Here is a 27,449-nt window from a genome sequence, read left to right as displayed (position 1 = left end):
TTAGGTTTAAAAAGCCTTTTTTTATTTAGCGGTTTGAATTCAAAATGTCAATCAGTGAAAAGATGACTTGAAGCTTCTGTACTTAACATGCACGAGATGCTGTGTAAGATTCCCATTGTAAGTCTTGGAAGACGTTTCGGTGTTGCATTTCTATTGCATGGACATACATCTTCGTATAAACGGCATGTCAGTCCTGGATAATATTTTCCATAATATATACTTGGACAACTTTGGGCGATGGAAACAGCAACTTTTTGTGTATATTTTACCCTGTTATCGTATCTGATGATTCCTGCAATAGCTGAACCACTATCCGTATTTTATTTTTCATTTTCTATCGTCACAACTCTATGGACTACCGTCGACAGCCTAGAAAGCAAGGTGACTTCTACTTTGCTCTCTCTCGAGTGTAAATTGAAAATTTGCTCAGATGCAGAAATATATCGTTAGCAATGTGCACCCAGCGTTTCGAACTCCTTGCTAAACTGAAACTTCCGCCACTGAGTGTAAAAAATCACGGTGATCAGCACACATTCAAGCAGACATTCCGAGAGATTCGGTACGATGTGTTACATAGGATATGAACCAACGACTAAATATGGGCCAACACAGTTTTGCCTCAGTTACTCATAATCCGTACCGCCATGCCGTTGACCCAAAATCTCAAAATTCTCAGGATAAATACAACAGCAATGAAACAAGGTAAGTTAATATCTACATGTCTACATGCAAACGTAAAAGAACGATCCTGCGTTGTATTTAAAACTCCCTCTATGGTGAGAAAAGACTCTCTTATGTTTCAGTAAGAAAATATATCCTTTGTACAAATACTGATGTAAAAAAAAGCCAGGGTATAAAGGTCTGGGACCTAATTTTTATTCTGTCCCCTTGCATCCTATCCTAAAATAAACATATCATATGTAAATTCGTAGCAGCATCATTTTGATTGAGGGCATTGTAAGAAATGCAATCCTTCCTGCAATATCAGCCGTGCATCGAAACGTATCGGTCAAGACAAGACTGTAACTTCCGAAAAGAGATTCAAAAACTCTAAATATCTACTCAACGTCGAGGGCGCTATGTGAAGACGTTCTGACGCCTTCATATTGCTCTTTACACGATTATACCATGGTTACCAGATTTCATGAAGACCCCCCTGCCAACTTCACGGGGTCAAAGTTACACCATCAGCGATTATGACCTTTCATTAACAGTTACTAAATGATATTACAAGAAAATACTTTCCACGGGAAAGAAGTTAATTGCAGTTTCTGAACCTGTATTCAATCTTGAAAGTACGTCATTGGTCCCAATAATCCAAAACTTGGTGAAGTTCAAGCTATACATAGAAGGTTTGGAGTTCTCACAAGGTCGGCATATTTTGTGCACATGGCGGCTCCAAAGCAAAAAGTATATGTGCCTGGATATGCACTTGAATTGGCGTCAACCTGTGGCTGTATGCCCACCAAGTCCACACTACATTGTAATACGTCTATTCCCGAGCTGAAAGAGTGAGCGGTTTTGCATTGCAAAGCTCAGTTACACCGTCCGCACAAATCCCAGCACTTGCGTGATACCACGGTACACGGAAGAACTGCCAAAAGTTATATGTCAAAATGTCGACATTACTTGAGCCCGGCGTTATGATCGGCTTCCGCGTCGAGGCAAGTCAGCGTAGTCGTAGGTAACCTCAATCGGTATCAAGTACAATTCTGAATCGGTGCCACAAGTCGCGAACTGAAGGCAATCATCCAGCATTTGAACTAAAGATTTGAAGTCGGGCCGCCGACTAGAATCCAACAGCCAACACTTCTGCATTATCTCGTATCTAGGGGGACAGAATAGACAGAGTGTGTCATAAGTTATAATTAACAAAAGAGAAGAAATAAAACGATGAGAAGGGAATTGGTGTGGAACCTGCGAAACATCAAGGCATATTCATATCAAAATGCTATGTGAAGGCTAGCTTTGGATTTATATTAAATTGTAGGTTGTGTTTGTCCTGCAGGTTAATGGTAAAAATCACGACTGACGCGTCGTCGACGTGACTCGACCTCTATGAATGCGAGTGGTCTCTCTTAGAGGTGCTTTGCTGGCTGCATCGGCCCGACTCTCACGAATGTTGTGGAGCTGCTCTATTCATTTACCCGAGCTCAGTGAAGCAGGACTCGACCATTGAGGGCGCACGCGTCTCTTTGGGAAGGCGATCAAGTGACCCGCAAAAGATTTTAACGTTATACGAAGAATGACAATTCTTTGTTCGAACAGCGCACCTGAAGAAAATTTCATTATGGAAATATTGGGCGTCGTCTTCCCAAGGCTTTTTGAAGCGATTGGACCACAAGCAAAATTTAGACATGGCACAGTGTGGGCCAAGTCTTATTCAGTCTTCCCCCTTGATTTACATACTTCGGAAAGGAGTCGTTAAGAGTCAGGGGACCATACAAAACTTACACTTTCTCCGGTGTGTTGGGTGGTTGTTCAAGTCGCCTTCCCCTCTCTAAGTATTCAACGAGATCCCAGTTGTCTATTGCCGCGTACGGATTTTCTCCTCTTGTCATTAGTTCCCAAAGTAACACCCCAAACGCCCACTTTGATGGAAGAAGGGAAAAAAAACCAGATTATCAATACATATTTTCCATAGCTAATCGAAAAATTGATTACATTGTATTCAAATGAACATCTAACTTTTGAAAACTGTGGGCACGTATTACAATATTCGGCTAAATTGACAAAAAGCCTCTTTTGGTTTTGTTTTTGAAACAAATAATTAATTGGTATAAAACTGAAACTATGTTCATACGTTTAGGATGTATGCAGATGAGTGTGTGAACAGCATGTACTTTCATGAAGTTATACAAGGTTATTTGAACGGTTTAATTATCCATTTGCTGCGAACGAGATAGTATATACACATATATAGAATTTTCATAGTAACAATAATACTCACGACATCGGTTTTTGTGTCGAAACGTTGTCTCCTGAAACATTCTGGAGCCATCCATTTGGCTGGAAGTTTTGCTTTACTGTCTGTGCACACATAATATTCTCGTTCGTAGACGTCACGCGACAACCCGAAGTCTCCAACTTTCACAGTCTCGTACTCGTCAACCCTTTGAAAGTTAAGAGGCAGTGTGAAATTTCCAGGTAGGCGAATCGTGAAGCGTTATACATGCAATGTTGAATTGAGCGTAGTTGGCGAGTAAAATGTCATCAGAAAATATTTAGTTTATTCCTTACAAATCAATAGAATCTGCATAATATTATATAAGCTTTATCGTTAGATTTTCTCTGTTTCTAAATTTGTTGTGGACGCTAACTGTTAAAATACTGGTGTTATTACTATGGCCATCCAACTAGATTATTAATCATTCGTGTCCTTTGTAAACGTTCACTGGTGTTCAATACGTACATGCAGTTTCTGGCTGCAAGGTCCCTGTGTACCATTCGATGAGTGTCTGATATGTAGGCCATCCCGCTTGCAACTTGTTTCCCCAAAGATATCAAGTCTTTTACCGTCAAATCCTGAAAAATATCAATATGTGGTGTTATACATAGCAGAAAAGGAGAACAATAAATCACAAAAAAAGAAGAATACAAAGAGGAATTGACACAGGATTTCTGTGAATCCTGGGTTTCTGTATGGTCACTTGTTTGTGTTCAACACTCCTTCACTTTTCATGCCAAAGGTGTCACTTTTTATCGGCAAAAGATTTGCAGGAGAGCGGCAAACATCTGGTGAATAACGTGACAACTTTGACCTACCCTAGTTTCATCTTCGACGTACGATTTCAAGTTGCCGAAATGCATGTAGGGCAGTGCGATCATAGGTACTCCATACTGATCGATGGACACGCCGACCAGCGTCAGGACGTTGGGATGAAGCAATCCCTTCATCAGCAGGCCTTCTTCAAGGAAGGTCGATACTTCGTCTGGCTGCGCATTATCTGACATTAAAATAGAAGTAGAGATAGAGCTGCCTTCTGTGACTATAGAATAAAGCGAGCGAATCATTTCCTGGCTGTAATTTGCTTGGATTGAAGTTATTTCTCATGTAATCAAAGAGATGAGTTGACTTACGTTTTAGAAGCTTAACTGCAACCTTCTGATGTGTGTATTCATTTCTGGGTTCGCCAGACGTGACGGGCAGCAACGTTCCTTCTACAACTTGCCCGAAGCTTCCTGAGATAAAATAGATAAAGAAAAGCGATATTGTTATCATCATCACCATCATCTTCACGGTTGTCGTCGTCGTCGTCATTATTAACATCGTCGTCATCATGAGCATAATCATCATCATCTTCATCATCATCATCGTCGTTGTCGTCGTCGTCGTCATTGACATGATTATAATCATTATGAACCTAAAACAAATTCAGATAATTTTTAACGACAATGAACACAAAAACAGAAGATACTACCTCTGCCGAGAACATTGTCGAAATTCAGCTCCAGCCTTTCACTGTCAATCAAGACATCTTTGATACTTAGCCGCAACTCAATGTCAAGTCTGGCAAGTGCGGTGGCCTTGGCATTTTCAAACGTATTCTCTGTGTGGGGAACAATTGACAATGATGGTCAGTTGGCATTAAATTGAAACGCGATATCGAATTAAGGAATTGAAAGAAAATATTCCTGAGCGAGGTAAATTCTTAATAATACCGTATCAAAGTAAGCATGTGCACCTCTCTTCAAGGACATCTGTCGTATATATATGAGGCTTTACGATGAAACCTCTTGATTTGTCGTAACATAAACTTAACGTTGAACTCTGCCAGTTCTATACCCCTGCACTGGTGTAGAATTGACATGTAAATCTGACAAACCTTCTACTGGTTCTGCCGGTTCTACAGGTTGTACTGGTTGTAAGTCGAAACACTCTTCCTCGTCCTGGCGTTGGGAAAACTTGTGCGCACCGTACCGTGCGCGTCTTCTGAGCACGTACAGCACCGTAACCAGCACGATGATAACCACTAGAAACACCGTGATGACAACGATGGCCTTGAACCAGGGGGAATTGCTCGCATCCGCTCCGGAAAGTGCGCCCATTTCGGAATACTGAAGATAGCCGATGTCATAGGTCATCCTGTCGAACGTACCGATCTTTACCTATTTGAGGAATATGGATGATAGAAATCATTTTAGGAAAGAATACCGATATTTGAAATTCAAAATGGCCGCCATCCCTGTATTAACTCAATGGGAAAAATAAAATTTTGGATTTTCAAAAAACTATGCCGGTGAAAGTTGTTCTTTCTGCAAAAGCTTTAAAATGAGCCCCACAAATGGCGCCTCGGGACAGATAGTCGGACTCTCAAATTCCTACTGTTCTTTCCTGATCTACCATTTGTGGGGCTCATTTTAAAGCTTTTGCAGAAAGAACAACTTTCACCGGCATAGTTTTTTGAAAATCCAAAATTTTATTTTTCCCATTGAGTTAATACAGGGATGGCGGCCATTTTGAATTTCAAATATCGGTAAATCTTAGGTAATTTGTTTCTCTAGTACCAAATTTGCACGGTAAACCCCCAATTTTAATTTTGATTTTGAAAGAGAATTGTTCGAATAATTTTTGTGGAAAGTTCAAGCAAAAGTTTCACTTTCGAGGCACATACTACCTTCGAACTCCAGTAAATTTCTTTTCAGTGCAAGTTGCCTTTAAAATCTGTCTTTCTACAAGAATGAGACAATACATGGCCAAGGGGTAACATCAATAAGAGTATTATTGTGAATGTAAACTTTTAATAGGCAAACGCTACAGAAAATTTTTAAATACTAGTATCTCTGGAAATTTTGCTTTTCAAAGATGTAATAGACGACTCTTGATATCTACCTTGACAGAAAAATGGCTGTTGACGGTTGCGTTCCTGATACTAGACGGTAGTATGCACGTCAGCTCGTACATTTGAAACGAAACGATCGGCTTGCAATAGTCCTTTCCGACTGTAACAGTGAAGTCCTCCTTACGTGCGCCACATGTCAGTTGCCTACCCTGTAATGACGAGGAAAGCGGGGAAAATTGCCATGTGTTCCGGACTCTCCAAGTTGACATGTTTACATTAAAGGGACAAAGTCGGCCATTTTTTCATGAATTTTGTTTGAAACGAGATACTACTTATACTGTTTGACATGTTGAAAGATACTGAATGAATGGGTGACCATGCAAATATTCGACCCCGGCTTTAGACACGATGAACGAAACAATCGCGAAAATAAATTAATGGTCATGATCATTAATTCATTTTCGCAAAAGTTTCATGTATCGTGTCTAAAACTGGGGTCGAATATATATATGCATGGTCACCCATTCATTCAGTATCTTTCAACATGTAAAACAATATAAGTAGGTATCTCGTATCAAACAAAATTCATGAAAATATGGCCGACTTTGTCCCTTTAAATATACAGGTAAAGTTCTGTGTTGGAATTTACTCTTCCGTGGCTGGTGAGTGTAGGGAACGTACTCTTTCAGTAGATTTTCGATCCTATTCGAACTCACAACGGTACGGCACCCAGTCACTTAGCGAAGACATCCGCAGTCAAAACATTTTGGGACACGAGAACAGACGCAATCAAGTAACGCTCTGGAAAGTGTCGGTTCAATATCAAAGTACAGTTTTAATGCCGACACACGCAATGTCCGAAACAACAAATGTACAAGAGACTCATTCCTGTTCATTGATGTTCTTTCGAAATAATGTTTGAAGGCTATTTTGTAAATCAATGTCCTCCCTTACCTTAATCACAAGGTGCTGACTATTTTCATTTATTTGTGAGGTGTGATACTTTCCGGGAAATTTGAAAAACAAGGGATTCTCAGCAACAGTGTAGCTCAAGTACTTCGAGTCCAAATGACGGCCTATGTTCTGCAAGTTCCAGGTTTCGACCCCATCAAGGACGAATCCGACGCGGAACACCACATCCTCCCCGGTCGTCGGTGATGACGAGATGACTTTGCAGCCATCGCTGACGTCACGTCTGGCCACGGCGTGCATGGAGGCGTACTGCTGATCGTTGCCAGATCGCTGACCGGCGCCGTCAAGTGTGTAGCCACTGTCATTCACTGCATCCAACGAGATCGTCGGGGAAGGGCACGTCATCGTTGTTGAACTCAAAACCTCACATTTCTGCAAATGATGTTACACGCCAAACGTGAATAATAAAGTTGTTACACGCCAAACGTGAATAATAAAGTGATGGGAATGAATCAGTGACATTTCCTCTCTCAAATTAATGTGTAGAAAGCTTCATGGATAATTAGACAGTCTAGGTATGAAGGTTCTTATTGGCAGGTAGATAATATAAATGTTAATGAACACATAAACATTTCCGGCGTCTTTTCAAGGAAGTTATTTAAGGTAGAACGCGCCTCGGGGACAGATAGTCGTACTCTTAAATTTCTACAATTCTTTTCTGAAAAACCACTATTAAGGGCTCATTTTAAAGCTCTTGGAGAAAGAAAAACTTTTACCGCCTTAGTTTTTCGAAAATCCAAAATAAAATTTCCCTCCACAGAGTTAGCACAGGAATGGCGGCCATTTTGAATTTCAAATATCGCAAAATACTTAAGCTTGTGTTGGGTAATTTGTTTCGCTAGTTCCAAACTTTGCACAGTGACCCCTGATTTTTATTGTTGATTTGGTAAGAGAATGGTTGAAAGTTTCATTCATGAAAGGTTTGAGCAAAAGTTTACGTCTTTCACTTTTGAGGCACCCTTTAAAGAGCATATAGGCCTAAAGAGCAAAGCTATTGAAGTATAAAATTGATTCAAGTATAATATAATGTATACAGTGCATTATAGCAATCGTCGAAAGATCATAGTTCAGGTATGCAGGCTTGTTTCCATGTAAAAGTGAGGAGTAAGCTTAAATGATCGTAAAACACATATACGTGTACATAGATTGGTACACAGAAAATATTAAATATAACATGCTATTCTACTACATTCATGTATATTTAGAAGGTCCTGGAGACGAAACAGACAGAGGTGCCGAGAGAAAAAGGCATACGCTATTACGATTTATTTAAAAGTGACCTATTTACCGAGCGAAAGTCTGTCCAGGATTTCAATGTGGTCACAGCTCTAACAACAAACTCGGGTTGTGCGATGATATGAAAATTCTCCCCCGTTATTGTCTGTATTTGTCCGCCTCTGTAAGGTAAATTAAAACATGAATGATGACTATTTCGTTGCAAATTTACAATTGCTTATACCGACACTGCATATACAGTTACAATGATACATGTCGATGCATTTTTGATTGAGTGTTGATATATATTTCGCTTGGTGTATATATATATATATATATATATATATATATACACCAAGCGAAATATATATGTAGTGTATACACATACAATTATACATGACACAGATACATACATAGCACAAGAATACACACACATACACACATACATACATACACACAAATCTATTCATCAATCCATCCACACACACACACATACATAAATACATACATACATACATACATACATACATACATACATACATACATACATACATACATACATACATACATACACACATACATACAGTAACAAATTAACGGTTAGGTAGAGAATACTACACCTCACCCTTGGAATTGTCTGAGAGGTTCTATGCTGCGTATTTCTGGATCTGGTAAATACGAGAAAACCTTTCCACTAACAAGAGTTGTCTCGTTCACATCCTTAAATACCATGGTAACGACAGATGAAATTGGCTTGTCAACTGATGGTGTGAAACAAGCAATGTCGTCGTCACTTATATCACGGGGGCTGAAAGTGACAAACACGCCTCGTTTAACATGTATGATCGCTGGCATTCAGTGATATACGACATAAGTGAAAGAGGAACGATTTATTTTAAACAATCAAAGAAGGTGACACTTGAGCAAGATAATTTGGCAAGGGTAAACCATGTATTTTTCTTGTTGTTTTTTTTAAACAGCTACCATGGCTACAAATTCAAGTTAACTCGTAATATTATTGACTTCTTGTTATCATCGATACCTTGAATTGTTCATAGAACCCATCCCCACATGGTCGAGTCTGCCCAGAGGGCCCCGGCTCATAACAATGTGAACGAAGCGTCCCTCAAAAGCAATTTTTTTTGGAATATTGACTCTGCAACGTGCAGAGACCGAACAGAAATAATGACACTGATTTTTTGTAGTGTAGAAAGTTTCCAAAATTCCTTATCATAATTAAAAAAAACCCCACAGAATACTTTTCGGAAACTTCAAACACCAGTGTAGACTGGCCCCATAGTCGTCTGGCTATTCTCGGCAGCATTTACTGGCTGGCTAAAGCTTTCACCCCGCGATCTACGCAACAGCCTACCGCTTAACAGCGTGACAGTCTGCTGAAGTTTTTTCCTTCAATTTATCCTGTTTTGATATTAAATGCCCACAGACTTGCAGCAAGTCTTACACCAGTGATAAAATACGATGCAATGATCATTTCAATGCCGTAGAGGGTGCATGACCCGCATACAACCATATCTTACCGGATGATACGACACGGCTTATTGGCGATAAATATGGTCACATTATCAGTATTGAAGAATTTTCCGCTGATACTCAGCCTGGTACCTCCTGATACAGGACCCACAGATGGTTGAAAATCAGATATTTCGCGGTTCTGTAATGTAAACATCAGGCCCTGTTAGTTTGGAAACTGATACCGTGGGCGATTCTGAAGTCATTAAAGAGACTCTAATTTTTCCCTACATTTCTCATGCACATCGTTACATTAATACACATATGCGCCCCTCAATACCCTTGTCATGAACTCTGTATGAATGCATTCCATTGCATTCCAATTAGCGAATAAAGTAAATTCAAGATATATCCGTTTACCGTTTGAGAAAGAAGACGTGATATCGAATGTAGGTCAAGTGGTAAGGTCATTCATACCGAGAGGTTAAAATCCTACAAACAAAGCTTTCCGAGTACTAGATGACTAGGTTTTAGACAAACTAATGGCCACCTTACAGGCAGACACAGGCATTCAACATTTGCAGCACACAGCTTGCGGGGTTGCCAAGGGAGTTATGCATTCTTACCATTGATTTGTCAGTTGGTGTCTGGAACTTGCTCGGTGTTACCACTGAGCCAATCACCGTTGTCGTACTATGTGGCATAGCAGGTGTGAATTCCTCATGAGTCGTGAAGTTCGATGCCGTTATTCTTTGCTGCGATGTATTAGTGATAGATGGGTATCTTGATGATGTTGGCGAATGTTTTGACGTAGTTATTTGGCTTAGAGTGGATGATGAGCCAATCGGTGTTGCCATAACAGATGACGCTGAAGAGGCGACTTCCTTATGGGTTGAGAAGTTTAATGTCGTTATTTCCCGCTTTGATTCATTAGTTCTTAGTGAGAATGTAGGTGAAGTTGGTGCATGTCCATGTGTAATGGTTTTACTTAACGTTGAACTTAAAATTGAAATATTATAGTTTGACCGCAATTCAACAGTCGGTGCCATGATAGTGCTACTTTCACTTTCATGCGGTGTATTAGTAACAGACGAGGGTTCTGTCATGACAGGGACGTTATCTGTCGTGATTGTACTGCCATATGGAGAACCATTCGATACAGGGGTCTCTCTGGATGAACTCCATACGGACGGCAGATTCGTACTTGGTGAATCAAAGGAAGGATTTCTTTTTAATGGTTCAATTGTGATACGATGCGGTGACGTGTTAGTGATGACGTAAGGCTTATCAGTATAAGTGATTCTGCGCGAAGGTGATACGGGGCCATTTGATTTTGTCGTTTCAGAGGAGGAAATTTGTGGAAGCGAGGACATCGTCGACTTTGGAGCGTTAGTTAAACCTTTCGGCGTAGACGGGAGGCGATATCTACGCGTGGTCTGCAATTCTGATGTTCTGGCCATATCTGTCGCCATGATTCCTATCTGTCAAAAGAGTGCGTTGTTTGGAAGATGCTGTTAAACTGATTTTCTTGACTCTAGTTGTGTCTTCGATAAGATCGTATAACTAAACGGGCCAACATTTTGATTCAATACGTCAATATATTTGCCGCATGCTGCAATGTTGCCACCTGTTGTCACTGTGCCACAATACATTGTGAAAGAGTGTAATACGTGACAGTTATCGACGGGGAAACTTTTTTTTGACTAATACATAACACACACTCTGAAGGCGTGTTTACGTCTGTAACCTGTCTGCGCTACTTCCGGATCAAGCTTTTCACTTTTTGAAAATATGGCCAAGTTTGGATATTGCTGATGTACTACACCCACCTATGTTTTGTATTGAATGATCATTCTCCTCAACTTGCCAACGTTTGTAACGATATCACGTTTTTGTGGACGAAAGCACGATGCCGTTGACCTGTCGTAATCTTATAATTGAGAGTATGTTTACTGTTCAATGCAAAATTATCAATTTTATCTTGGTAAACTTACCATTTTTCGAGTGCTTGGCAGCTCCGTGACTTTTCGCGTAGGCGTTCCTCTCGTTGAAGTCGTTTCAACTAAAGAAAACAATTGGAAATTTTACAAAATTAGGCTGTGAACGTTTGCATGCATCTCTCTCTCTCTCTGTATTACCGGGTCTGTCTCTGTCTGTCTGTCTGTCTGTCTGTCTGTGTCTCTGTCTGTCTGTCTGTCTGTCTGTCTGTCTGTCTGTCTGTCTGTCTGTCTGTCTGTCTGTCTCTCTCTCTCTCTCTCTCTCTCTCTCTCTCTCTCTCTCTCTCTCTCTCTCTCTCTCTCTCTCTCTCTCTCTCTCTCTCTCTCTCTCTCTCTCTCTTCTCTCTCTCTCTCTCTCTCTCTCTCTCTCTCTCCCCCCTCCCGGAGTGAAAACTGCACCACATTCATGACATATTTCCTATTCGACTTCACCAACAATTGTTCAGCAGATGACAGTACTAATATTTGTCGGGAGATTATATATTCAAACCGCTTGAAAACATGAGTAAAACATAACACAGGTCCCTCATATAGAAGCTGTCTGAAATACTTTATACTTTCAGTAATTCTAGCTGATATCACCGTGAACTTTGCATCAATTTGCTTTTCTGACAAGATGTCTGCAAAGATTAGACCTGTACGTTTGCAGTTCGGAGCTATTTATTTCAATGCATCAGAGTTTAACTACCTGACTCTCATTAAACTGATCTAGCGTCTATTCAGAACCCGGTTGGCTCATCTGCAAAAGCCTTCGACGCACTACTTCTTACAGAACAAGTCATCGTGATGACACAGTCCCCACTTGTTAATGAGTACTTTGATTACAAGTTCTTGGAGACAACTGTTGATTAATTGGGTCTGTGATTAAGATAGACTTCCATGGTGGTGAAAACACCTTCATTACAAAAGGTCATTAAATAAGTCAATAATGAATCGACAGGATGTTGCGAAACATTTTCCATTATTATAACACTGAAAGATTTTCATCTGTACCACATTTCATAAATGATACCGCTAAGTGTAAATGAATTGTATTACAGCATTGTAAGATCAACATCTGTACCAAGTTTCATCAAATTTGATGAAGTATTTCTGCACATATCTCCCAAATTAGGAAAGTTCATTAAGATATGTAAATTAAAAATTAATTAACATGACACTGCTAAGTGTCTATATTCAATGTTAAAGCAATGTGAGCTCAACATCTGTACTAATTTTCATGGAATTTGATGAACCATTTCTTGACATAGCCTAATTACGAAAATTCATTAAAAATACAAATCAGTAGTTAATTGACATGATACTACTACATAACTTTGCATGCCATAACACTACTGGAAGATCAACATCTGTACCCCACGTTTTCTCAAATTTGATGCAACATTTCTAGACAAATCACACTAATCATGAGAGTTCATCAAATACCCAAATTAGCAACCAATTGACATGATACTGCTTAGTGTCTTCGCACAATATTACAGTACAATATCTCTACGGAGTATCATCAAATTTGATGCAGTATTTCAAGAGATAGGCCACTAATTAGGAAAGTTCATTAAATATACAAATTAGCAATTACTTCGAATATCTTCATTCAACTTTTAAGCAATGTGAGCTCAACATCTGTACCAAGTTTCATGACATTTGATTAACCAGTTCTTGACATATCAGCCTAATTACGAAAATTCATTACTTATGCAAATCAGCAATTAATTAACATGATACTACTACATATCTATGCACACCATTAAACTCCTAAAAGATTAACATCTGTGCCACATTTCATCAAATTTGATGCAGCATTTCTAGACATACCACACTAATTGTGAAAGTTCATCAAATATGCAAATTAGCAATTAATTGACATGATACTGCTTAATATCTTCATACAGTCTTATAGTACTGAGGAACAACATCTGTACCACGTTTCATAAACTTTGATGCAGTATTTCTGGAGATAGCCCACTAATTAGGAACGTTCATTAAATATGCAAATTAGCAATTAATTTACATTTCACTGCTAAGTGTTTTTGTACACTATTATGAGACTGTGTGCAAAAAGTCTGTACCAAGTTTCATAAAATTTGCTGAAGTATTTTTAGACATATCACCCTAATTACGAAAATATGCAAACTGGCAAGTAATTGATGCAATACTGATATATCTCATTGTGTGCTTTCAGGGCTCTGTGTAACGAACATCTTTACAGAGTTTCATCAAATTTAGTGCACTCATGCGCTCTAGAAACACAGCTGTTTTTCAAAAAGTCATTATCAATGACATATTCCCCGCTTTTTAAATAAAGTGGTCGTCACACAGCCATATTTGATCGGATCACAAAACAAATCAACGTGCACATGTATAACATAAGAAGTAATTCTTGTACTAAGTTTGAATGAAATCGCTCAAGGCATCTCTGAGAAATCTGCTTCAACGGACGCACGGACATGACCAAACCCATAAGTCCCGGACGGTGTCCGTGGAGACTAATAAAGTGGAGTATTAGTAGTACATTGTGTATCGTCACAAGAGCTGCGTATTGTCAGTGATTTACAATAATGGCTTGCATAGCAAAAATTCGAGCGTAAGTCAGTGCCAATAAAGGGGAAAGCATCCCTCGATCCCTTTTCAGCTAGCAGTGTTTTAATGCAGTGCTCTTGCACTTGACCGTGCCAAGATCACTTCATGAACAAGTCATCGTTGATGACACAGTCCCAACTTGTTAATGGGTACTTTGATTACAAGTCCTCAGAGAGGATAGAGTCCTCTTCATTAATTAGGTCTGTGATAAAAATACTTTGATACAGATGGCGCTCAATGGCCAAGAATGAGTTCCATGGTGATGAAAACATAAAACCAATGTAGGCCACCATCCTAAAGGTCATTAAATGAGTCAACTAGGAATTAATCAACAGGATGTTGCAAAACATTTTTTGCATCCTATCATAACACTGATAGATTATCACTGGTACCATATTTTATAAAGTTTGATGCAGTGCTTCTGGACATTCACCCTAAAAACAAAAGTTCATCATGTAAATGCAAATTGGCAATTAATTTAATGTATTGGATCGTATCACAAAACAAATCGACGTGCATATGTATGACATAGGTCAATGTCCTTGTACCAACTTTGAATAAAATCGGTTGAGATATGCCTGAGTTATGGCTCTGTACATGAAAAAATCGTAACAAAATGGCCGCACAGCGGCCATATTGGATTGTATCACAAAACAAATTGACGTGCATATCTATGACATAGGTCAATGTCCTTGTACCAACTTTGAATAAAATCGGTTGAAACATGTCTGAGTTATGGCTCTGTACATGAAAAAATCGTAATAAAATGGCCGCCTGGCGGCCATATTGGATCGTATCACAAAACAAATCGACGTGCATATGTATGACATATGAAGTAATCCTTGTACCAAGCTTGAATGAAATCGCTCCAGGCATCTCTGAGATATCTGCGTGAACGGACGGACGGACGGACGCACGCACGCACGGACGCACGCACGGACGCACGCATGCACGCCCGGACATGACCAAACCTATAAGTCCCCCCGGACGGTGTCCGTGGGGACTAATTAGTCTCATTTCAGTCGTGAGACTTTGAAACTGTCTTCTCGACAAAGTGCAATGCTTGACTTTTGACTTCAAGTTGACTTTTGGTATATATTTAACTATGTAGACGGACTCGGAGATATACTCTAGGAACTTACATTGTGCATGAAAACAAACCACATTTCTCTTCCAAGTGCATATATATACCAAACTCCTCTACCTTGGTCACTTTTCAGTGCAGCAACGATATGTTCAACCTTATTTTCACCGGAAATACCTCAATCTAACCTTTGTTCAGGTTCTAAGGTGATGCCCCCCTCCCGTAATGACCTTTGTACACGGCTAGAAAGTCTGTCAACATCGTAATGCTCCCCCCTCAACTAATGACCTTTGTACACAGCTACATCGTCGGGTTCGCACGGCTTGTTCAGGCCAGCGTAGCATTGTCTCCCTGTGTTGTCTTGAGGTATGTTCCTCCACCCTCCCAACTCGACTCCCTAACCTCTGCAAATAACCGTATCCTTCTAATTCCTACCCGTTGCCCATCCCTTTTGCAACAGTTGCCCTCACATGTCAGTGGTATATAATTTCATCACCCTCTTTCAAGTCCAAACAAGGCACTTTTCCCGCGCGAACGATTTTGTTCGCTTCCCTTATTTGAATGGTGTTACTCACTCTCTGGACAATTCTCTTCGTCGCTGCCGTCGTCGCAATCTCTATTGCCGTCACACATTTGGCTTTTAAAGACACAGTCACGTACTGAGTTGATTCTGCAGTCACGGAAACAGTCTTCGTCCATACCCTGGCATTCTGTAGTAGAAGGGAACCAAGAGTAGGTTTTCATGTAGTAGAATGGAACTTAGGGTAGTAGTTGAAGGGAATAAGGGTAGGTTTTCATCAATAAAAAGGTTGTTAGGAGGGATTTTAAAATGCCAATCGCAAGTTAAAAATGAAATAAAACAAAGGCAGTAATTCGAAGGGAATATGAGGTAAAATGTAATCGTTCAATAACACGATTGGAACTAATTTGGGATAATTGGATTGGCAACATTTCTCAAGAATTTTAGAAATTTGTCTAATATTACACCATATTTGCTTACCATCTTTAAAATTTTATTCAAAATTTACGATGCTGTTGAAATGTTATGAGTAAGAATCAGTGCATGATAGTATCTAATGCAATATTGTTCAAAACATTTGAACAATATTCATATTTGAATGAAAATATGAGAGTTTGTCTGTAGTATCTTCATTACTGAAACAGTAGTAATAATCTCAGTTTGTCACTTCTCCTCGACCAAAATGAAGACTTTCGATTGATTTACAGTTAAGTCAGTCAGGGTCATTTAAAATGTGCCCTGACTCAATTTAATGTTTATGAAGCCTTAAATTCACGAAAAAGTCAGGGGCATTTCAAAAGTGCCCTGACTCAAAAGTCGTCAAGTAGAGAAATTTTAAGCATTTTGTCTCATTTCTTTAGTACATTTACACAAAAATGAACTTTTTTCATGAAAATGAATCCGATGAAAGAGGTATGCAATAATCGTTGTGTTTTCGTTGTTTTGTTCGATGAGAACAATATTTCAAATTTTACACTATTCTATCATTTTGTAAAATTTGAGCTGTAAAAATTTCGATTTCGTTACATTTTTCTAATAATTACTCTCATCCAATTTCCCAATTAGTTCCAATCGTTCAATATTCAAAATGTGCAACATGGCTATATCATTAATATCGGAACACCCTGGTCACATACAGTTCACTTGTTTTGGAATTTTCGATATAAAATTTCACTTAACACACAGCAAATAAAGCACGTACCGAGCGCGGTTAAACGAAAGTTTGAAACCTGAACATGGAAAAATGTGAGGTTTTTAAGTGCCATTAATTTCGAATGGGGGATTTGTTGTTGTTTTTTGTAATGAGTTTTAAATGAAAGGACTGGGAGAGGGTCATGAACTCGAGTAGCCGAAGGTCATACACCTTAGCAAGCTTACGTGCAAGTTTTACTTGAAGCTAGTATGCACCTCGAAGGTGAAAGACATCCCTGGATTAACTCAATGGGGAAAGACAAACACTTCGATTTTCGGAAACTAATTAAGACGGTGGAAACTTTGCTTGCTCCAAGAGTTTTAAAACGAGCACAAACAAACTGTAGGTCAGAAAAGAATTGTAAAATATTTGTGAGTTGGAATGTCTGTCCCAAGGCACACTCTACCTTAATAATTACAGCAGGTAATTCAAGCATGCCTTCTCAAATTGCATGATCATATTGGCGGTCAGAGAGAGAGCCGCCTTTTACGACCTGTAAATGACAACGGCTATCTAAATGAACAGACATGATCTAAGGATATGTTCGTTGTAAGTTTAACTTAGGCTATTAGACACACCGGAAAAATGCAATTGATACAAAACGAGCATTTAATGTCCGTGTAATATTTGATCTGAGCCTAAGATTTACGAATCGGAGATTATAAAGTATGTCCTAAGGAAAACTTTCTCTCTCCGATAGGCCAAATTGTCACCGTGAACCTTTAACTCTCCGTATATATACTGGTCAGATGTTTCTGGATTATTGCAACTGTTTTATTGAATCTCGTAACTTATGAGACTTGCAACTATTAAAGATCCATTAGCTGTAACTCGGTCATTCTTTTATTTTGTTTGTTCTGTGTATCATCTGCAGTTTCTGGTTTGAATCCCCGAACCATGGAGAATTCCTAATATTTAGCTCATAAATATACCCTATATGAATATAATCTGCATTGTTATTGTTTAAATTTTGTATTCAGGTCCGGACAAGAATACAATTATCAACAATAACAATGGTTATTTCACATATACAGGCTGTGTTGGCAAGCAGGACACCGGGCATTGGTCATGATGATCGGATTATAGTAAAATTCTGTAGTTAATACAGAGTAGTGTGAATACCGAGTAGTGAAAAATTAGTCAAAAGTTACAGCTAATGTCCCTTGAATAAAAGCACGCTGTATAGGCCTACCGAATTTTAAAGAAGAAATCGTTGTAATATTAAGGTTCCTAGGCCGTATATGATGTGTTTTCATCCGATGTGATATGCAATGTGTTGGGCAACGATAACCTAACGCCTCCAACAACGGGTTCCACATTACCAGTTCGGAAAGTTATTAATTAAATATAGTGAATATCTTCACGTGGCGAATCTTTACCAGATATCGACTTTTTTCAAAACGAGGGTAAAGAGTGTACGCTAATCTGGGCTCACTTTAAAAACAACCATTAAATATGCATAAAACCAACTTCTGTAAAGTCCAGAGCACGAATAATCTGAACTGTGGTTGTACAGAAACGATTAATTTTGTGATATAGATCAACAGAAAATTAGAGTTTCGCGGTGCAGCTCTTTCACACTTGCCGCCATAGTGCCGGTCGCCTAGCAACAACCTAAGCTGAGGTCAGATATTGTGATGGAAAAATTTACTATATATATCATGTATTTTAATTGACTATATTCGGTAGGCTCCCGAATTTATAACCGTTGTAATATGTTTGTGAAATTAGAACTGCAATTGACTCATCATTGTTGTAAATTTTTTGGTATTTATAAGACTGAAGATTTACAGCTAACTTCCCTAACCACATCCGTTTCCCAACTCATCAAATTTCTCAAAATGACATCACTGATCTCGCTGATTTGTCTTATTTATGTAAAGAGGCACGCCGTCTTGCAGCTCTGATAAGCACGACAGAGAGGTCATTGGACGTCTATCTTGTAGCCATACATACATGTACAGGATAATTTATGTCTCCCTTTATAAGCAAACATGTCCTTTCATGACAATTTGGATTGATTGTCTCGTCTCATTTGTAATATTGACCCTCCGAACCCCGATCCCCTGGTAGCTTATGACGTCACGGGGGTTTTATATCGTTTTCTTCACAACGATCAAAGATTGAAACCCAATATTTTGAATTCGGCTGACTTAATACAGTAAATATTTATTGAACAGTTTCACAGTACAGTATACAGGGAGAAATGAAACCGAAAATATTACGTGCAGCTGCAGAAGATAGGGGAGTTTCGGTAAAATCTGGAGTTAAGACATCTGTAAAGTTTTTCTTACCGACTTCCAGGATGAAGACTTGTACAACTATTACTGTCACAACCATCGATGGAAACCATCGGACAAAACCTGTAAAACCTGACATGGTGACACTGCAACGAAACGGAGTTAGACATAGATTAGCTGTAAATTTTGAAGGTTTTCCAGATATTTTTATTCTGTCTTTCAAATACAGCTTCTTGATCTGTTCTGTTCTGTTCTGAAATCATTTCCAAACGTCTGTTTTCAACTTGTCAATCCAGCCCGCGCACTTGTATCATTTCTAGTGCTGTTTACAACTGAATTATGGTCCGGACTAGAATTCACGATGTGTCAACAACAACACAGCATGCCAGTATTGTATATTCTTTGTATTTGCAAGGCAAATACTTTTTTATCATACTTTGGGGAGAAGAAAAGGCAAATTTACCCTTTCCATGAACACAAAATGGATTAAAGCTCAGAAAGCTTAATTTACACTGATAACACTATGATACAATTATGGGCAAGCATCGTATACAATGAAAGTGCACGGAGCTGGTCTAGTGCGCACCTCGAAATTGAAAGACTAACACTTTTGCTTAAAATTTCCTTAAGGAAAAATGTAAACCACTTCCTTTCAAAATTAAGAATAACTATCAGGAGTCACCAGGCAAAATTTGGTTCGAGAGAAACACAGTACTAAATATTTACCGACACATAAATTTCAAAATGGCCGCCATCCCTATTGTTAACTCCATGGGGAAAAATTAAATTTTCGATCGTCACAAAAATAAGCCGGTGAAAAATTGAGTTACTCCATTAGCTTCAAAATGAGTTCCCAGGAGAGGTAGACCATAACACTGTAATAGTTTGAGAGTCCGACTACTGCATCTCTTTGGCGAGGTGCATTATACTGTACAGTGTGGAATATTGGCACTATACTTGACGAGAGATGGACATAGATAGCCGTACAAGATTATTTTGCAGAAAATTCATAGTCTCTCACATCTTAACATTAATATCTAGAGCCTCTATGCAAGCCATGATTTGCAATTAATCGACATTTATCTTGAAGAGTTTTGCAGTGTAGGGTTGAAATTATGCTCAGTTTTTTAATGGTATACCACCGGACGTACGACATCGAGTAAGCATTATCGCTATTCACACTATTTAACGAGACGTCACCTGAACATCGTTATGATATCGTTTATGTTGCCCCTGGCTGGGACACTGTTTAGGCTACCTACGCATTCGATGGTTTTCAAAATTCCGCGAAGAAAGGCTAAAACATACTGAATCAGTGAACGACAAATTTGAAGACATCGAACAAAAACTGTTACTCCCGTTGAATTTAAAGGAGTATTGCAATTGCAATTGAAAGTGCTAGCAAGGTGCTATTTAAAGGGGCAAAGTCGGCCATTTTTCATTGAATTTTGTTTGGTGCAAGATACTACTTGTATTGTTTGACATGTCAAAAGATATTGAATGAATGGGTGACCATGCATATATTAGACCCCAGTTTTAGACAAATTAAATGAAGCCATGTTGAAAATGAATTAATGGTCATGACCATTAATTCATTTTCTCGATGGTTTCATGTATTGTGTCTAAAACCTGGGTCGAATATATGCATGGTCACCTATTCATTCAGTATCTTTCAGCATGTCAAACAACATAAGTAGTATCTCGTATCAAACAAAATTCATGAAAATTGACAGACTTTGTCCCTTTAAACCGAACTTTAAAGGATTATTGGAGAACTATTTTCAGGATTAAGCGATATTCACCGAACGATCACCTCGCGGGTAAATGCAACGATGATAGTATGGAGCGCGTGTCTAACGAGGGCAAGCGGCTGTTATAACTTGTCAAGACCTCACTCTCCATGCAGTTACAAGATTCACTAATCAGCTGGGCATGTAAACTCCCTAATTGTACATTCTTACATACATGTTCAGTTAAGAGGAAAGTACTAGCGAAGCGGACAGGAAAAAAGGGGAGGGCACCGATATTAGTTGAAATACGACCCAGCTGTACTTATGCCAAGCTTGACCACCACAATGGAAAAGGTTAGAACACAAGCTACAGCTCCTAATTTCAATTTTTCTTCGGAGGTCTTATAAATAAAGATTCGCTGGAATTTCGAAACTGTGCGGGAGTCGAGAAACCTGACCGAGCAAAATTATTCTCTTTCACACCCGTTAATCGCAGTGACTGGAAATGTACGGCTTTGATGTCCCAATGTGTTGAAAATATTCACGCTCAGAAATTTAGATACTATTAGGCATTCCTTCACATTTTGTGTTAAACATAAAATTAATGAGAGTTGTTGCTTTGGAAAAAAAGAATCCCAAGAAGGGGTGAATACCACATTTGTAGCGGAGTAGAGATAAACACAGCTTACGTCCTTGGCGACTTTATAATATTCAAATAAACCTTAAGAAAACAAGCTTCTGATGTTGCAACCAGCGACTGATGTTGCAAGTGTGGTGTGGTGTGTGTGTGGTGTCGAGTACTATGAATGTATTCTTATTAACATTCCTTGAATCGCACGACCAGTTAGATTGACCGAGCAATCCGCTATGGGAATTTAACGGTGTTGATAAGAATCGCTATCTCAGTCCCCTGCTTTGGAAGATATTTAATAAGTTGACTTTTTTAATTGTCCGATGCCCTATCTTCTGATCTTCAGTTTCCCTTCTTGATGTATTCTTGTGATAGGAGTGTCTCTCAAACTTAAAGGTCATCTTTTTGAGGGCAGAGGGTAAACGTTATAAATGCATGATTTGATTTCACAAATCTTGTGACAGCCTTTTGACCCATTGTGCACCTTTTTGGCCTTTCTGTGTGCTGCAATGCCTGCTATATGTCTGTTCTGTCGGTTCACGGAATAAAGGAAGCACTGTCTATATTAGTTAGGGTTTTAAAGAGCTGCGGTATGACTTGTCTGTTCACATGCGACACGCCTTAGACTCTCGACAATCCCTCGTTGTCCCTTTCTCTGGCGTAAAGTAGTACCCTTTCAGAGAGCGATTTATCTGCGCTCGGTACGCACAGTTCAATATCATACCGAGAGTTCCTGGTAAAAGCTCCGTGTATACCTCAGTCGTCAATATTAATAGAATGCAAGATCTAAATGCCCTGCTATTCGCTCTTATTTGCTCTCAGAATCGCAAAGTTGTGACAAGATTTACAGAAGAGTGATTGTCCCACAGCCTGGGGTATCGAGAAATTGCAGTCATTATCGATTACAGTAAGCATGTCATGTGATGCAGCACATCCCTTGGCCCATTAGATAACTCCTCATCCTTGGGTTGATTAACTGTTAGAGTGAAATAATTTTTGTCATGATAATCTCTCTCAATCTTTCAAATCCATTTGTCCTGTGTCGAAATTAAACGCGAGAATTCAAGGATCAAAGATCCTTCTGAACACACTTTGCTAGCAAAGGGCAACGAACGGACTCACTATCATTCAGAGAATGGTGAGTTCGAGATCCGGTTCAAGACGCGGTAGATCTAGAGTAATGGACTCACTGTCAGAGGACGGTGAGTTCGAGGCTCTAGCACAGTGTTGTGCCCTTGAGCAAGGCACTTTACTCCTCACTGCTCCATTGGAGGGTCAGTGTGTTATGCGTACCTCATCCTGTAATTGGGCTAACGCCCGTTGGATGATGGACTGATTAAAAAAAAGGTATTTCTTCGGGCAGAGACCCGCCTTGATTGGGAGACTATGCCAAGCCGACCTGACCGAGCCGTGCGGACCAGACGATGCTTCTGGACAAAATTTCCCTGCCTGCTAAAGTAACGTCAGTTGACTTTTATTTTGGTCACGGTCACTCTTTGGGTGGAATAGCCGTGTTTGAATGTTTTCAGTTTCACAGGGCGGACGGGGAGGTACCAAATAACGATACACTGTCGTTGACGGATGTCTTGATTATCAAATGAGCTGAAATACGGATGATAACTGTTATGGCGTGTTTCAGGGAAGCATCGTTTGTATATCGGTGACGACTGCGATTTGCACCGTCAGCGATTTCTACAGCACACACCAACTCCACCGAGATAAACGCACATTATGTGATCGGTGGTAGAACGTCATAGCAGTGTCAACAAAGTACGATTGCAATGATTTTCCGACCATCTTACGCTATTTTCGTAAACCGTGTCACGTTAATCAATTTATATTTGTTTGTATTAAAGTTCCTTTTTATAGTGTTTCTGCCTTATTGATGTTCTGGGAAAGTACTTCAGTTCAAACCGACGCAAATCGCAGTCCAAGAGGTCTATAAATCACGATGTTCACCACAGTGACCTTTTTTCAGGTCGAGTTGCGGTTTAATTATTCAAGGTTGAACGAGCTGGGAGAGAGCTGAGAAGTGATTGTCCAGAGAAACAAACAAGCTATTCACAGCATCACTTAGGGGACCTTGTTGACACGAACCTCCGGGTCAAACCTGGTAACGAAATGTGACGGGGGTTGTAAAAATGCTGACTCGGAGAGAAATTCAGAGAACTATTCGATCATTCAGATGGAATGTTGATAATCAAACGTGGGCGTTGGATCTGGCCGTCCCCACCCCAACTGAGGCCGTATATCTTTCGGTATTTAGGTCCGGAGTCCTTACGTGATCTTTCTATTGTCTTTAAGACATGTTCAAACACATACCATCTGGTTCCGATCACTCTCGTGTTGAACTATGACCGTGCATATAAAACCTGTTTTTCTTGGATGTTGCGTCTAGAAGCAAACGCTCTTTTCAAAATATATAATTTTCTGTCCTCCACTGAAAGATTAGCTCCCATAGAGTAAGCGTTCGATAAAGAACATGTTTAGGGACTGTGATTGTACACGTGTTATAACAATTGAATCCTCAGCAAACACTGAGTAAGCTACTCGGAAATGTTTTGTAAACTCAGTGGCCCTGTATTTGAATAGTCTATGCTGAGTTTTGATGCACACGACAAGCATAGTTGAAACCATTTCTTCCACAGAATAAAGTAATGGCTCTGCAGTCAGTCTTTTGGTTATTTTGTTTTTTTGTTCCTGTCGTTTGGAAATGAAACGGTCGCGTGCGACTCGACCTGGTATGTAACCACAGGCGCTCCTTACCTGGGTAGTCTGCTATAGATCGATTTTCGGCTCGATTTATCGATCCCGTAGTCGATATGCCCGCCACTGCAACCTAAACCTGTGAGTATTTAGGTTACAGTGGCGGGCATATCGACTACGGGATCGATAAATCGAGCGAAAATTGATGTACTTAGCAGACTACCCAGCTATTATAAGGAGCGCCTGTGTATGTAATTGAAGTTCAAATGCATCGTGTCAAAATGTAAGTTAACGAGTCACGACAGCCTCACAAACCTTGTGAGGAAACAAATTTTCTGACTCAAAATTTCTCTGTGACTGGGTTAAAGTTCGAGATCGAAGCTGGAGACACTTTGCAAAATCCTTCAAAATGTCCCTCAAGTATCCATTTTGAGGGTAAAGAGAGAAAAGTGTTTATATTTGATATGCCCGAATTTGACCCTCTTAGGAAAGAAGAACTTCTCACGATTTGCATACATTTCATCGTGTACATCGTGGCCTTTGATCTACTTTTGAATTCCGAGCAGATGGGTGCATGGCAGTACATACGTTAGCAACTCCCCAGACATGGAAAATTTAAACAAATGACGCCCAAATAAGCATATCGGATTGCCGCTGACAGAGAAAAGCGACCAGTGTTTGTACGTAAACTTAAGTAGAATCCATCCCAAAGTAGGTGATGCAGTCACGGTGAAAGCGAATCGACAAACAAGCAAGGAAAATCAAGTCTGAGAGCTGAAGCTGACGATATTTTCGTGAAAAAGCGATATCAAACACCATCTTACTGAAAGTGCCAATACATGTAAGTAATTACTTAGGCATACTATTACCTAAAACAATCGGATTTGCAATGAGAGGCAAGGGCGAGGTCACTCTCTTTCTTAACATACAATCGCACTATCACGTCTCTCATTTCATTCAAACACTTGTTAATTCGTCAGGATCGGCAGGAAACATTTCACAACTCTCGATGACTTTGTGCAAATCTATCGCCTAGTTGCATATCGCTCGAAACGATCGGCATGACTATAATGTTAATCGATATCTAGTATTGCCACTTATCACATCACTTATCAGTGGCGGCGTTTGATCATTCAGCATTCTGACCCATACTTGACCAACTACACGGCCTGTGGCGTATGCCAGACTTAAAAAATTAATCTAATGAAAGTCTTACCAGGACGAGAGTTTTGAACATTGGTTCACAACAATCTGGTGAAGTTAAAATCTTGAAACGGGACAATGCAATGGCGACACGTGTGAAAAAACCGATGTACATGATATAATGGTGCTCTTGTATTTTACCCTCGACTTGTACAGAACTCAGTGTTATCCTGTAGTCAGACAGATTGAGCATGTGTGTGACATGCTGAATAAGGAGGTTCTACCTTTCAGAGTAACACAGACCTACTATTCAGGAGATGCCGAGTGGTGATTTCACGGCCATGCATCGGTGGCCCTATGTTAAAACCCTGAGGTTACTCTATCTCGCTCTCTGTGAATTTGCTCGTTCGCTCCCGACAGACTAGGAGTATCCTTCGAGGCTTCGAGTCACAACACAACATTGAAAATTCGGTACAAGCAAAGGAGGAGCTTACCTTGATAAATTTTAACCGCCTTGAATGAAATGCTGTGATGTATAACCTCCGTGCGGTCCAACCGCTGATACTGAAGTAAACGTTCGCTCGCGCGAGTTGCCAGTCTCCGCAGTGCCCCCACACATGTACGTCGAGCGCCCACTTCCTCTGAGGTCGTGAGTGACTCCAGCAACTGAAGAATGCGAAGTATTCTGAGACTGCCCTATCCTATTGACCCACTGCGCACAGGGTGTTGTCATTTCATTGAAACAGTGGTCAGTCGCATTGCGTCGTGTATTGCTTCGCCTTCGGTTTTGATCCAGTATCCGCCAGTAGTTTATTGAGGATGTCGCGTAATTAAGGAGCAGAATTGTGACTTCCAATAACACGATCGCCCATCTTCTCTGGTTTCTACACCGAGGGCGATCGGAATTTTCCATTTCAGATGCCTGGTCGAGTTGCGGAATATACTTCTTGCATTTAAACATGTCAGCTGGATATAATGTATTTTCAATGACAAAAATGGGATTTGTTGTGCAAACACTCCATGGTTATCAGAATTAAACGTTCCTGTACCAGTTTGACCGATAACGAGTTTTCTGGTCATTTATTTTCCATTTAATAGCAAGATGTGGTCAACTCATCGAACAGGTCAGACCGACGTAGCAAAGTTTGTTTGTTTAATGGCTTGTTTTGTTTGTTTTCAACTCGTCATGTCGTCTCCTCACCAGTGACTCATGTCCCTGACCTTTTCTGCCCTGCAAAACAACTTGACAACTGGTTTACAGGTTCCATAATGTCACAGACAAGGAGAAAAATCATGGTCTGTAATAATGTGAGAGCACTTTGACCCAGGAACAGATACCCGATAAGGTCAAAGTATACCATTAAACGAGAAGTCTTTACTACAACATCGTTCAAGGTAAGAATTCAATGTCGGGAACTATTATCTCGTACTGGACGTCGACAGCCGCCTGTAAGATTGTGACCTTAACAGCAATCGCAGTTCGGCTCTCGGTTGTAGAGACATGCAAACATGCTCGACGGTATCGTCCGCTCACACGGGTCCATTACTTCCACTAGCTGCCCAGAAAAGAGACCTTGGCAAGCCAAGATGACTCGACGGCACCTGCCACAGCATCTTCGCTTGCCAAGGTCTCCGCTCCGGGCAGCTGGATGCTTCCCGAAATCAGACCTTGGCTGATAGACCCCCTAAATCGTGTTTTTAAAGCGCCACCACACGACTGTATGTGACCAGTAAATAGCCAATCAGATAATCGGTTACAGCGAATGTAGTTGTATAGGTCTTGTCCCACTTTTTTCTCGGTGTTACATTTACAAGTATTCGTGGTCGCTGTTTACATTTCATGCTACTGAATATCTACTGCTGAAATCACTGATGTGTTCAAAACGTTAAAACAAAAGCCCAGCCGCCAGCGCGTCGTACCGCAAGATATTCCCGTCGCTCAACTTGTAAGGTGAAAACATCAACCCGCCAAACTCAAAAGATCGTGGCGCGAAATAGAAAAGTTCTACCCGCCGAAGTAACTCTGTTAAACCACTCCTCCAATTTTGACCTCAAAATTTCACGATAAACCCATTACTCAGACGTTGTTCAGACATTGTTGTCCTGTCAACTGGCGCGGCCGGCAGCTATTCTGTTGTTCATATCTTCGGAAAATTGTAAACATTGTGAGACGATGAACAGGATTT

At 40.0% G+C, this 27,449-nt stretch overlaps 1 protein-coding gene across 3 annotated transcripts; it reads right to left on the bottom strand.

The window, feature by feature from the left end:
• LOC139131657 (hepatocyte growth factor receptor-like) lies at positions 1–26,950 on the bottom strand. 3 transcript variants are annotated; one of them, XM_070697811.1, is made up of 18 exons: positions 25,758–26,950; positions 19,108–19,199; positions 15,677–15,811; positions 11,435–11,502; positions 10,067–10,324; positions 9,509–9,642; positions 8,596–8,778; positions 8,044–8,152; positions 6,738–7,127; positions 5,834–5,992; positions 4,827–5,109; positions 4,422–4,550; positions 4,081–4,182; positions 3,766–3,947; positions 3,413–3,525; positions 2,951–3,113; positions 2,455–2,591; positions 1–1,828 (listed from the first exon to the last, which is right to left on the bottom strand). In XM_070697811.1, exons 2-18 carry the CDS (start codon positions 19,190–19,192, stop codon positions 1,642–1,644), a joined length of 2,817 nt encoding a protein of 938 aa, XP_070553912.1. In that variant the 5' UTR covers positions 19,193–19,199; positions 25,758–26,950; the 3' UTR covers positions 1–1,641. The 3 variants fall into 3 exon arrangements, with proteins under 3 accessions (XP_070553912.1, XP_070553911.1, XP_070553913.1); XM_070697810.1 differs by having other exon boundaries at positions 10,067–10,921; positions 25,758–25,931; XM_070697812.1 differs by lacking the exon at positions 10,067–10,324 and having other exon boundaries at positions 25,758–26,052.
• Between the last annotated feature and the right edge of the window lie 499 nt (positions 26,951–27,449).

The sequence above is a fragment of the Ptychodera flava genome, chromosome 4 (assembly GCF_041260155.1).
Source record: "Ptychodera flava strain L36383 chromosome 4, AS_Pfla_20210202, whole genome shotgun sequence".
In the NCBI taxonomy this organism is placed as follows: domain Eukaryota; kingdom Metazoa; phylum Hemichordata; class Enteropneusta; family Ptychoderidae; genus Ptychodera; species Ptychodera flava.
This window is presented reverse-complemented; position numbering and strand designations above follow the sequence as displayed.

Bases quoted from the DNA above. Each gene is read 5' to 3' on its own strand.
- LOC139131657 (XM_070697810.1), bottom strand. From the start codon at position 19,192: ATGTCAGGTTTTACAGGTTTTGTCCGATGGTTTCCATCGATGGTTGTG. The intron at 5,993-6,737 runs GTAAGGGAGGAC...TCGTCATTACAG, and splicing joins GTCAGCACCTTGTGATTAAG to GGTAGGCAACTGACATGTGG. The intron at 1,829-2,454 runs GTAAGTTTTGTA...CTGTCCCCCTAG, and splicing joins CCCAACACACCGGAGAAAGT to ATACGAGATAATGCAGAAGT.